The sequence below is a fragment of the Diaphorina citri genome, unplaced genomic scaffold (assembly GCF_000475195.1).
Source record: "Diaphorina citri unplaced genomic scaffold, Diaci psyllid genome assembly version 1.1 scaffold1415, whole genome shotgun sequence".
NCBI classification, from domain to species: Eukaryota; Metazoa; Arthropoda; class Insecta; order Hemiptera; family Psyllidae; genus Diaphorina; species Diaphorina citri.
The window spans coordinates 42,556-54,925 of NW_007378841.1; the positions used below are offsets into that span (position 1 = coordinate 42,556).

At 39.1% G+C, this 12,370-nt stretch overlaps 2 protein-coding genes across 3 annotated transcripts in view; both read right to left on the reverse strand.

Annotated features, from left to right (window-relative positions):
* LOC113470153 (trigger factor-like) lies at positions 1 to 6,058 on the reverse strand. The gene is made up of 3 exons (XM_026828379.1): positions 6,053 to 6,058; positions 4,678 to 4,960; positions 1 to 648 (listed from the first exon to the last, which is right to left on the reverse strand). Exons 1-3 carry the CDS (start codon positions 6,056 to 6,058, stop codon positions 455 to 457), a joined length of 483 nt encoding a protein of 160 aa, XP_026684180.1. The 3' UTR covers positions 1 to 454.
* The window catches only part of LOC108253243 (nucleolin-like), a 22,890-nt gene continuing 16,429 nt past the window's right edge, over positions 5,910 to 12,370 (reverse strand). Inside the window, exons 3-4 of one of the 2 annotated variants that reach the window (XM_026828375.1) lie at positions 10,453 to 10,801; positions 5,910 to 6,092 (exon numbers count right to left, since the gene is read on the reverse strand). In XM_026828375.1, coding sequence (XP_026684176.1) covers positions 6,088 to 6,092; positions 10,453 to 10,801 — 354 coding nt within the window. In that variant the 3' untranslated portion in view covers positions 5,910 to 6,087. The remainder of the gene's footprint in view (positions 6,093 to 10,452; positions 10,802 to 12,370) is intronic. The other variant, XM_026828376.1, reaches the window with a different exon arrangement.

The following is a 12,370-nucleotide window of genomic DNA, read 5'->3' on the forward strand; positions in this document are numbered from 1 at the left end:
GGACGTTAAACTGAGACAAAACCAGCCCTGTCAAGCCACAGACAATAACAGTGGCTCACTTGAGGTTACCTGAATCCTGAATGGGACAATGGTCAAGTCCCTCCGGTTCGGGGGTCCTGACCTGAGTAAATATTATTACTTATTACAGTTTCCTCTATCAAACATCTTAATTTGCCAGTCTAAATTGCTTGGAGGGTTCTGTCTACCTTGATTTCAGGACGATAAGACCTCCGCTGAGACCACAGTTCCCCTCATCAAACTTAATGTTTTTCATTCATCTACGCTTGCGCAGAAGGCCAAAGTTCATGTCAACATGAGGTTGTAGAGCTGGCGATGTACCTACTACCGACAATGGACTAACTTTTTTTTTTTTTTTTTTTGGTCAAATATTATACCTCAGCACCGCTTTGCAATACCCTAGCTTGAAGTATTGCAAAGCGGTGCTTCTTTTACATCAAAGGTCGGTTACAAAATTTCCGCCCTGGCCGGGATTCGAACCCAGCACCTCCAGATTGAGAGTCAGTTCCACTCGGCCACAGAGGTGGGTCGTCCTTACCTTGTTGACACGGGCCAGGATGGAGTCCACGAAGCGGTTGTACTTGTAGATGTAGGTCTGAGGAACGCTGATGGGGTTGGCATGAAGAGCACCTGGTTAGGAGGGGACATAATGGCGGTAGTTAGGGAGAAGGGTGGACAGAAAATGATCACGACTTACCTATTAGTAAAAAATTATTCCAAAAAGAGTTGAAGAAATATGAAATAAAAAGCTACAAAAAATAAATTAAAAAAAAAAAAAAATAGACTAAAAATTGTTTTCCCTCTGTAAATAAACTTAAATAAATAAAAAAAGTTATGAACCTAAAATGCTCGATTTTAAGTGCAGTGGTTTGTGAATTCGTTAATTACCAACTGAATAAGGTTACCTATAGGAACCTAGGTAATTTATCATTTCTAAAGATTGTGCCTACTACCTACCTACATCGGAATCGCTTTCGCAACTTCAAAGTACCTTCTACAACCGCCGCTATAAATTCATTTCCACTTATCAAGCCGCTGCGCGGGTTATCTGAGGCAAAGTTTTAATTGCTCCAAGTTGAAACTTTATTAAATTATGTATGTATGTACCTATGTAGGTAGTAGGTACGCCTATCTCTGTATGTAGGTACCTATGTGAAACTAAATACTAATAATAATAATAAGGACTGAATCTTGCAATTCAGTTAACATCTGTTACCTTTAGTAGGTAGAGGTACCTACCTATATACAGTTGCTAAGTTCAGCTCTTTCTCTCTTATTTCTTCCACTATCCTTATTTCTTTCTCTGTTCATTTCTACTCTCTTTCTACTGCCTTCCCTCACTTCCTATCTGTTTAGGACAAAGTTGGGCCCGGGTGGGAATTGAACCCGCGACCTAGCGCTTGCAAGGCAAGCGTGCCACCCTGCAAGCTAACTTTCTACCTAATGTAATGTTAGGTACCTCCTGTAATAAATTAATTTCCTCTCAAGCCATGTTTGATACGAGGAAACCATTCAAACCATTTTAGTATTCCACAGAGGTTCCATTCCGAATACCCAATTGATTTACTTTTTACACCACTCTCTAAAGTAGTCTGAAGAAATCAAACTCTTCTCTACACCGAAGAAGGTGACAAGTCACCCGTTTCCTTCTGATCCTCTCTCGAGCGCGCATAACCTTGACCCACACTCCCCGAGCTTCGGAAATAAGAAGGTCACGGCTTTCTAGTCCAACGACCTGGCAAGCTTCTGTGACCTTCATCGTGACGTCACACAGGTGTGGTTTGAGGTCTCCCAGAATACCAGAACTCCGCGGTCCCGTTGTTTTCTCAGCTTTGTGGCACGGTACCACAGTCGTGCGTTTGGTTTTACCTACTTTAGATTTGGTATCAGTATAGTTTGGAATTGGTATGACTTTGTTATCACTATACTTTGGATTCCATATGGACTGTATGACTAGTTTGGATTTAAATTTATTGGTTGCTGGTATCGATCTAGGTCTTTTTATTTTAGATTTAGATGATTATACAGTGTATGTTTGTAGGTTCCTATTCAGGATTTTACGTTAAAAGCTTAAGGATGTAGGTAGTTCTATCTAGGTAATTTTAAGTGCCTACCTAAATTAAGGTCACTTCTTTGACTTTACCAGACAATTACCTACCCAAGTTCGTCTTTTATCAATATAATTTTACGAACCACTGGATTAGGTAAATAAGCTAGGTTTTTAATACCTAGTTCTAGATACCTACCTTTCTAAATAGTAAATAGGTAAAAATCTTAAGCAATAACTTACCTCAGATCACTTACCTTTCTGGAAATCCTTACGTAAAAAAAAGGTTTGAAATTTCTTGGTTAAATGTACGTCAAACCAAATGGAGTCGGCCTCAGCAGACTATTCCTCCAGGCTTGTTACTTGGTTAGCTGAAGAAAAAAAGGCCTTTGACTCACTGTATTCAACCCACAATCAAAATATGGCATTATAAACAAGCGTTAGTTAAAGCTAAGAGATGAGGTTAGTTGCTTTTCTGTTAGGTAAATCACGGGTCCTCAGGAGATTTTGGATCCGCCATATTGAAAAGGTGGTGAGTGATTTGTACATTGGTGCAGTGTTAGAACGGGGTTAGTAGTAGCATAGGTAAGTTGTGATTTGCACTAGTGTTCTGTTGTTTTTTGTCTGGCGGAGGGACTTCAAACAGGGAGTAGACCAGCTTAGTTTGGCTGGGGGACATTGAACATCGAGGATACCAGCGAAGTCTGGCTGAGGGACCTTTAACAGGGAGGATACCAGCCTGAAATTTCCCTTGCTAAAGAAATGAAGCAAAGGTTGAGTACGAAGGGCATCCAGTCGTAAAACACCGGAAAAGGTTAGGTCTGGAGGACCAGCGCTGGTTCCTAAGGATTAAAATTTGGCAATGATTTTGAAGTTAGAAATGTGGAGGACACCGTTAGAACTTCACCGCACCAGCAGGAAGATTGAGGGGGGGTCGATCAAAAGGTATGTTTTTCACACGAGTTTTTTTCTCCAAATTTAATTTAATTTCAATCAAAGTCTCAAAGAACGTACCATTGTTTGACATTATTCCTCGTGAGCTCTTGTCTCAAATCTGAAAAGCTCCACTTGTTAGAATCTAGGTAGGTATCCACGCCTCCGAGCTTTCAAAAGTTTAAATCGATCTTGACGTTTGAGCTGGTTTTAATTACTTAGTTCATTACAAAAATGTTTTATTCACAAGTCGAAAGTTGGAAGCTTTTTTTTACTCTCCTTCCGAGAGATTTTTAATTTTGAAATATTAGGTAGGAGAAAAAACGTATAAAGTTTTCCCAAACTAATTTGCAATTTAAATATCGAGGGTTGAAAAAAAGGGGGAAACTTTTGACGAGAGAAAAAAGTTTAGACTGCTCTGATTAGAAAATCTGATTAGAATTGTTTGCTTAGAGTGCTTGGACTTTAGAGTAGGTAGAAAGGTAGGTATCCAAAGTTTGAGTGATTGAGTAGGTATAGATACTCGTTGGATATCCGAAGCTCTCTGTAGTAAGGAGAAATCATCTTGATTTTAACGAATGGAAACCTTTTCAAATAAAGTCATCCGGTTAAATAGGTATATCAACCTTCCTCTAAAACTTCTGGGAATCAAAAGGGAAGAACCTAAGTAGGGCTTAGGTATCTAGGGCTTTGGACTCTGGGTGAACCCTGTGATATTATTAGTACAGCCTGATCCAGGACAGGATTATTTTCTATGATCACTCTGAATTTTGTTAGGATTAGAAGCATCATGATTTTTAGACTGTTTTAGTCTGCGATTTGAAGGGATGTGTGTTAATAAAGCGAGAAATTCCAGAATCTAGTGTCTGTTTTAGTGCAAAAGTAGTACAGAGGTTTTAGTGTGTGTTGTGCGATGTCAAGTGGTTTTAGACTGCCAGTCAAGCGTTTTTAGAGTGCAGTACTGAAGCGTTTTTTAGTTTTTTTTTTTTTTTTTTTAGTCTCCTTCCGAGAGATTTTGAATTTTGAAATATTCGGTAGGAGAAAAAAACGTATAAAGTTTCCCCAAACTAATTTGCAATTTAAATATCGAGGGTTGAAAAAAAGGGGGAAAACTTTTGACGAGAGAAAAAAGTTCCGACTGCCCTGATTAGAAAATCTGATTAGAATTGTTTGCTTAGAGTGCTTGGACTTCAGAGTAGGTAGATAGGTAGGTATCCGAAGTTTGAGTGATTGAGTAGGTATAGATACTCGGTGGATATCCAAAGCTCTCTGTAGTAAGGAGAAATCATCTTGATTTTGATTTTTACGAATGGAAACCTTTTCAAATAAAGTCACCCGGTTAAATAGGTATATCAACCTTGCTCTAAAAGTTCTGGGAATCAAAAGGAAAGAACCTGGATAGGGCTTAGTGTTAATGTGTGTTCATAAAGCGGAGAATTTCCAGGATCTAGTGTCTGTTTTAGTGCGAAAGCACTAGGTACAGAGATTTTAGTGTGCGTTTTAGATTATGATTTCAAAGAGTTTTAGAGCGTGAATTTGAAGGGATGTGTGTTAATAAAGCGATATGCAATGTCAAGCGTTTTTAGAGTGCGATATTCAAGCGTCTTAGACTGCCAGTCAAGCGTTTTTAGAGTGCAATGTTAAGCGTTTTTAGAGTGCGGAGGGCATTGTCCACTCACGTGATCTCTTAGCTTCAACATCGTCATCATCATCCTCATCATCATCGTCATCGTCATCATCATTTTCCTCATCATCGTCGTTCGCGGGCTCGATCGAGTTTGTCGGGGCAGCGACCGAGTTGCCCGCGGGTAGGGAGTCTATCTCAGGCGGCGAGCTAAGCAGCGTCACCGTGTGAGAATCGTCGGGGTAGGCTGGGGGGTCTTGCTCACCGGCGGGGGAGGCGCCCGGGCCGGACGGGTTTTCGGCGGCCGAGTAGTCGAGAGACTGGGCGGCGAGGCCTTCCTATTTTGCTGAAAAGTTATTAAAGAATTATTGATAAAATCGCCCAGAATATGGCACCATTAAGAGTGGATAGTTTGGAAATTAGTTAAATCCTTCAAACTATCCAAACAAGGGGTATTGAATAATGAAAATATGAATTAAATTATTCTGATGGCAAGAGGAAATCCATTTCTTTCCAATTTGCAAAGAAAATGGGTCTGGGAATTTTAAAAATAAAGATAAAACGTTTTCTTGAAATATCGTATACGGTTGTTGCCAACAGAGGGTTAGCAAACAACTCTTTGGTTTTACAAATAATGCCAACAAGGTAAACGGAGGTAAACAAGGCCTGATATATGAACTATTCCTCTCCCTAACAGATGGTGAAAATATTGATGATAACATAAAAATATTTAAAACAGTGATGGAAATATTTATAGTGTACGCCCATAAAAACTACGATACAATGATATTATCTACGGTAACTTTCTACTCTGTACAAACACAAAATCCAAGTGCTAGATAAAAGCTTGTTTGCTCACAATTGAATCCACATAAACGAGACTAAGGTATGTAGGTATTTCACCATTTGAAAGTTCAAACAAGATCAGAATAGGATTAGGGAGCAAATTTATCAGGAAGAGCCGATTTTGAAAGCTTACAAAAAGCCTGAAAAAGGCTTGTGGAAAATTGTGTGGAATAGCTTTTGAACTCATTTGTTCATTTGCTTTCCCCCCAAATTCTTTTTTCCAATTTACCTGAGTACACGATAGTGCGCTAGGCCAAGTTCTACGAGATTCCTTGATCCTATCAATTATTTTGGAATAGATTCAATTGTAAGCAAACAAATTGTCTATACAAATAAATAAAAAATCGTCAGGTCTGTAAGTTGGTATGGGGTTTCAGTCACGGATTAAATCCAAGAACTTTATTTCCTTGGAAAATAAATTCTCTGCCCGTATCGCTCACTTGCTGGTAGGGTCCGTTAAGGGTCCATAGTTTTCAGATGTCCATAGGGTCGATATTTCCCTCTTTTCAGGGGGTGGTCGTCCTTTCATAGAAAGTATCGTCAGTCGGGATGAGTCGTTAGGGGTAGGTGTGAAGGTTTTTTACAGTCATTGTGTACATGTTACGGTAGGGAAGGTGGATTAAGCTAGAAAAAGAAGAGACAGAAAAAGAGGAATCAAGAATTAGAATCAGTTCGACCGAAAATATTAACCCTTAAGTTCATACCGTATCACATATGATACATGAACTTCTCGGTACCACTGCTGCGATCTGTTAGACTTTTTTTGAACCTATTCCGTCTTTTCCTCTTCGTTATCTTTCTGTCTTTCTTGTTCTCATCAGTCTAGTCGTGTGTAAGAACGTGATTGAATAAGCAGGAAAAAGCATCTTTCTCCCCCTCATTTTCCATTTCTCTCCCCTCCTTCCCTCTTCCTTCTCTCTTCCAATCTTTCTCTTCTCCTTCTCCTCTTCCTCTCTTTCATCATTTCTTTTTCCGAGTGTAATACGACATTTTCTCTTCGTTCATTTCCAGGTAATTTCACTCGAATATTAAATTTCTCAAGCGATAAGGAGCGAACAATGTGAAAAGGATTTCGAAGAATCTAACGTGGAAACAAAACTAGAAATTGATGAGAAATTGGATGACAAGATCACGAAATTGAACAAAAATGGAAATCGATGAAACTATGAGAAAAATCGGATGACAAGATCACGAAATTGAACAAAACTGGAAATTGATGAAAACATGGAAAAAATTGTATGACAAGATCGGGAAATTGAATGAAGTACGTACAGAATAATATAAATAGTCTGAGAGTTTGAATGAAATTGGAAGAACGAAAGATGAATTATTTACTACTGATCGGTAGGTATAGGTAAAATACAAATCAGAGGTACTTAGGTACAACCAATATCACTCGTCTAAAAATTACGAAAAAAGAAAAAAAAAATCATTATTGATTATTGCAACTGAGAATCATACAGCAAAAAACACAGACAAACTAATACTACAAACAAAGGCAACTATGAAAGCATATTAAGTGTTCTTATAAAAAACATGAAAAAGAGCAGCTCAAAACAGGGAGATAATAATTATAATACAAGAAGGAGACTATTACACGAGGAACTATAAATGGAAAGCAGTGGAAAGCAAACCCCAATATCAAAGCACGAAGCACTAATACAACATCATGACAGTGTAGAGCAAAAGCTGACCAGACAAAAAGGATTCTGAACTGTCTATACAAGCATCATCAAAAGATTCAAAAGAACACTTTGAAAGAGAGAAAAAAATTTAGTTACTAAAATAGCACATAGCTATAAACAAAGGCGCCCTGAGAAACTTCTTCGAAGGAGAGTGGGGTGAGTTTATAAATAAAGCAGAAAATAAATCTTCTGAATAAACAAAAGTAATGCGCTAACTTTTTTCAATGATAATGGCATTAAGAGAAGAAATAAACCTAAAATTTAAAGACATAAAACCTACAGTTTTAATAAAGAGCGAATTCTCGAGGGCTTATGTTTTTGTGAGGATTTCGATAAATCATACAAATGGCTCTGAGGAACTCGTGCAATGTGTTTCATTGAGGAACATAAATTTTGAGGAATACAGTTTGAGGATCCAAGAATTTTCTGAATGGAATGCGAATAAAGTGCTGAATTTGGGCTTCAAACGAAACAAACTCTAAGGAACTTGACAATAGAGGAACAGCAAACGGTTTTGTGAGACATAATTTATTGTTGACAATACTTTTGCCTACTGAGGCGACAACTCTAAATTTCAGGGAACACTACAAACGAGAGTGGGCAGTGGGAAGATTGACAAAAGAATGTGAAAATGGGCCTTTATCCTGAGAGAGCTCCTCATGTTTCTATACCATTAGTAAGATTATTTCAAAACCATTTAATTGGGACTAAGTTTTCTGAGTCTTTCAGAGCCCCGGACTGTCAGAAGATATTCGGCTCCAGGGGTTGCTACGTTTTTTGATATTTTTATTTACTTATTTTGTGAAAGTTACCGTCCGAGCTACAGAGATTTAATATGATCAAACGAAACAAACTCTAAGGAACAACAAACGGTTTTGTGAGACATTGTTGACAATACTCTTGCCTACTGAGGCGACAACTCTAAATTTCAGGGAACACTACAAACGAGAGTGGGAAGATTGACAAAAGAATGTGAAAAATGTACCTGGTGCCATTAAGAACATACATAAAATTACTAAAAATTTCGGTGGGTAACTTTCAAATGACTAAAGGATCGGTGGGCGACTTAACAGAAGGAAATATTCAGGTCATGGTTTCTATGGTTTATCAGTAGAAGAGTCATGTTCAATTTCAATTTTCTAGGTCAATTCACGATTTTGAAAGTCGCAGTCCAAAAGAGTTTCATTCTGAGAGTCCTAGTCTAAGAAGAGTATCCTGTGGGGTGCAATAGTCCTACATACTGGACTCCGCACACAGGAATTTCGTCAGAGTATTCTGTGAACCATAGATGATACCTCCTAGACCAAATGGCGCCAATCTAAAGGCAACGGATTCGGATACATCTGACCACTCGGCAGTATTTCAAACATGGAAATTTTCTTAAATTTTGAGCCCAGTAGGGCCTTCGGGGTCCCCTAGAAGCTGTTTTTAGAACATTCACCATAACTCCCAAGCGGTTTGTCCAATTTTGGTGAAATTTCGCAAACATGTTAAACAACTGAATGACATTTGGACATCACATTTTTGGCCCTCATTGGACCTATGATTGCCTCGCTTGGGCCTTTATTCTGAGAGAGCTCCTCATGTTTCTATACCATTAGTAAGATTATTTTAATCAAAACCATTTAATTGGGACTAAGTTTTCTGAGTCTTTCAGAGCCCCGGACTGTCAGTAGATGTTTGGCTCCAGGGGTTGCTACGTTTTTTGATATTTTTATTTACTTATTTTGTGAAAGTTACCGTCCGAGCTACAGAGATTTAATATGATCACAAGTTCTCACGAAGGAATGTCGACTCAACTTTCACTATACTGATGGTTGCATGTTAACAAACTGAACATTCTTAATAATAGGTACTGTAAAGGAATCTAAGGTAGAATATCTTTTTTTTAAAAAAAAGGAATTGAAACTGGTTTTCTTAGTGACTATCTCTAATAGAAACTAGACCATTTCTGGATCGGAAAAAATGACAAACATTTGAAGAAGGGAAACTAAAAACATTTGGAGTTTTTTAATCCCCTGGGATGTACTTTTATAAAAGGAGGTTGTCCCTCAAAAAAAGAAAGAAATTATGAAAGAAAATAAAGACAGAAATAAGGAAGGAATTAAAAATATGATGACAATATTACATGGAATGAAACTGGTTCTACACCTAGCTAATCTAACGTTTGTTTAAAAGTAAATAAACCATTAAATTTAACGGTGGTTCTTGTTTTGGTAAATAGAAAACAGTGAAAACACAACACTATTCGAATACATAGAAACCTAACTATCCATTCAATAAAATAATAATAAAAATATAAAATCAATAGGGACGTGAGATGTTTACTAATCATAAAAAAATCCATTAATATGACCAGTGCCCTGGAGCTATAATAACATGACGTCACTTTCTGGGTATGTTAGAAAAAAAAAAATGAAAGTTCTAAGCCGAAGCCTGCAGAGGACGAGTGAAAGTCGTCTTTCTTAGACATAGCTGGACATATTTGAGGAAGAAGGTATGGAGAAGTTTAAAAAAAAAAAAAGATTCAGTTTTTCCTCAAAAATCAACTTCAACTGTTTGGCCACTAAGTAGTAAAAAATCACTGGTTTTAGGAGAATAAAAATCACTGTAATAGAATTATAGACTGTCTGGGCTAGCTTCACGACTATACAACCTCGGCGGAGAGTGCACCAATGAGAGTGGTTGGAAAGTAACCAAATCTCTGTACTTTCTCCTTCATGTAACCAGACAGATCGGACTAATCGTGGGAGAAGTCTGGGGATCTCCCGTGAGCGACTTTCCCCATTTGGGGGTCGACAGTCGATACTAAGAATTATAGTTTTTATTACGTAAACTCCCAAAGTAAATTTCTTAATGGAATATTGTGATGTCATTTAAGCCAACTGGCGCTTTCGATCCGATATAAATTTCCTAAAAAAATATTGTCCATATATTTTTCATAGGGTCGATTCTTGTTTTTTTTTTTTTTTTTTTTTTTACCACTCGGCACTCCACCATTGGTCAACACATCATTCGGAGATGAGGTCGGAAAATTCATCGACTTTTTCCGCGCGTCCAGCCCAAAATTGAGTGTCCCGAGCCCTAATCGTATTGTGTGAATCCTAGGTCCTAGACTAAATGGCGCCAATCCAAAGGCAACGGATTCGGATACGTTTGACCAACCGGCACTCCACCATTGGCCACTTCACTATTCGGAGAAGAGGTCGGAAATTTCAGCGACTTTTTCCTCGCGTCCAGCCCAAGACTAGGCGCTCCCAACTCGGGCCCGTTAGAGAAAAGATTCAACGGATAATTACCTCCCAGGATGTCGTCGAAGAATCTCTCGAAGTAGTCTTCATCATCGTCATCATCTTCCTCATCATCGCTGGACGCTTCGTTCTCTTCATCCTCGTCATCGTCATCATCGTCATCGTCCGTGATGTCCTCAATGCCGACGTCATCGTCGTCTTCGTCATCGTCGTCGTCTTCGTCTTCGTCAGCAGGAGAGGCAGCCGGTGATGCTTGGGCTGGCTGCGTCGCAGCTGGGCCGGACGGAACGGCGGGCGCGTCAATTGCCGCCGGTGCTGCTACGATTTGGGCGGCGGAAGCGTCGGCTTGGCGCCCCGTGGCGGCATTGTTGAGGACGGGGGAGGAGGAGACGATGACAAGAGAGAGAGAGGGAGAGAGAGAGACGTGAGTGTTGACAATATGGCGGACATAAAACGTGAGCGAAAGAGAAATTAAATTTCTCAGTAAAATTTTGACGACACGTCAGTTCTAACTAAACTTGACACATAAAATTCTAATACTGGGTGATTCAGACAAACCGATTTATAATTTTATAGGTATTGTAGGTACTCCCAAATATTGTGACGGCACTTCAATAAAATTCGTGATAAGAGTGCTGAACCGTTAGCCTTCAAAACATAATGCTGACTGACCTATTTTTGTGCATCCTGATTCAAAATTGTGCTCCTTCAAAAACATGTCTAGTCGGTGACAAGAGCACGTTGAAGTTCCCAATGGATCACTTGTTACATGTCAGACTTGTTCAGTAAAGTTAGGCATGGTTAGTATCCTGATGTAAACAATAACCTATATTGATATACATTAAATAAAATATTTGATTTGATGTGTGACCATGGCGGCAATCGAGTACCTGGCTTTTCCTCGCCCCATCCAGTCTGGGTGCAATGAAGTTACAGTCATTAGGTTTAGGTGAGTAGCTTGTCGCCGAAACGTGGGTAAAAGCCCCTTCACTAAAGACTCTTTTTTTTCAACTGAGATTAAATTCTGATACCATCCTGTATGCAGTTCTGTGTGTGGAGATGATTACTGTGTAGAATGATAAAACCAAACTGAGACATCCAATATGCACCGCTAATCAACTTTCTCTCAAGAGTAATTCCTTAGCGTGCTAGATTAGGATAATCCTTTTACGTATAATAGGATAATCCTTTTACGTATAGGTAATGGAATAGAATATACCGTGTTTATCCTGCCCGAATAGGATAATCCTTTTACGTATAATATATTGATACTGATACCTACTTACCTTTAGTTTTCAAACAAATTATTTTCTTGGCATGTAGGTATGTACTCAGGCAAATAAAGGAGTTGAACATAGTGAACCCTAGCCCGTCTAGTTAGCTTGGAGGGTAGCGTGTTTGCCTCGTAAGTGCTAGGTCGCAGGTGTGATTCCCATCCAGGGCGGATTTTATCCAAAAGAGATAAGTTTCGTTCTCGGAACGACTGGATGACCTTGGCAGTTACAGTTCCCTCTACCAAACCTCTCTCAGGGTTTGAAGTTTCCTCTACCTGCCTCGGTGGTGTAGTGGTCAAGGCGCTCGCCTGGTAAACAGGAGGGCGTGGGTTCAATCCCAGCCGAGGTATGGAATACTGAGGTCGGAAAATTCATCGAATTTTTCCGCGCGTCCAGCCCAAAATTGAGTGTCCCGAGCCCTAATCGTATTGTGTGAATCCTAGGTCCTAGACTAAATGGCGCCAATCTTTAGAACAGGATTAGGGAGCAATTAGGAAGAGAAGAGCCGATTTTGAAAGCTTACAAAAAGCCCGAAAAAGGCTTGTGGAAAATTGTGTGGAATAGCTTTTGAACTCATTTGTTCATTTGCTTTTTCCCCCCGAAATCCTGTTTTCCAATTTACCTGAGTACACGATAGTGCGCTAAGCCAAGTTCTACGAGATTCCTTGATTCTATCAATTATTTTGGAATAG

Coding starts and splice junctions, on each gene's coding strand:
- LOC113470153 (XM_026828379.1), bottom strand. Junction 649..4,677: donor TGTTGAAGCTAAGAGATCAC/GTGAGTGGACAA, acceptor CCTCCTAACCAG/GTGCTCTTCATGCCAACCCC.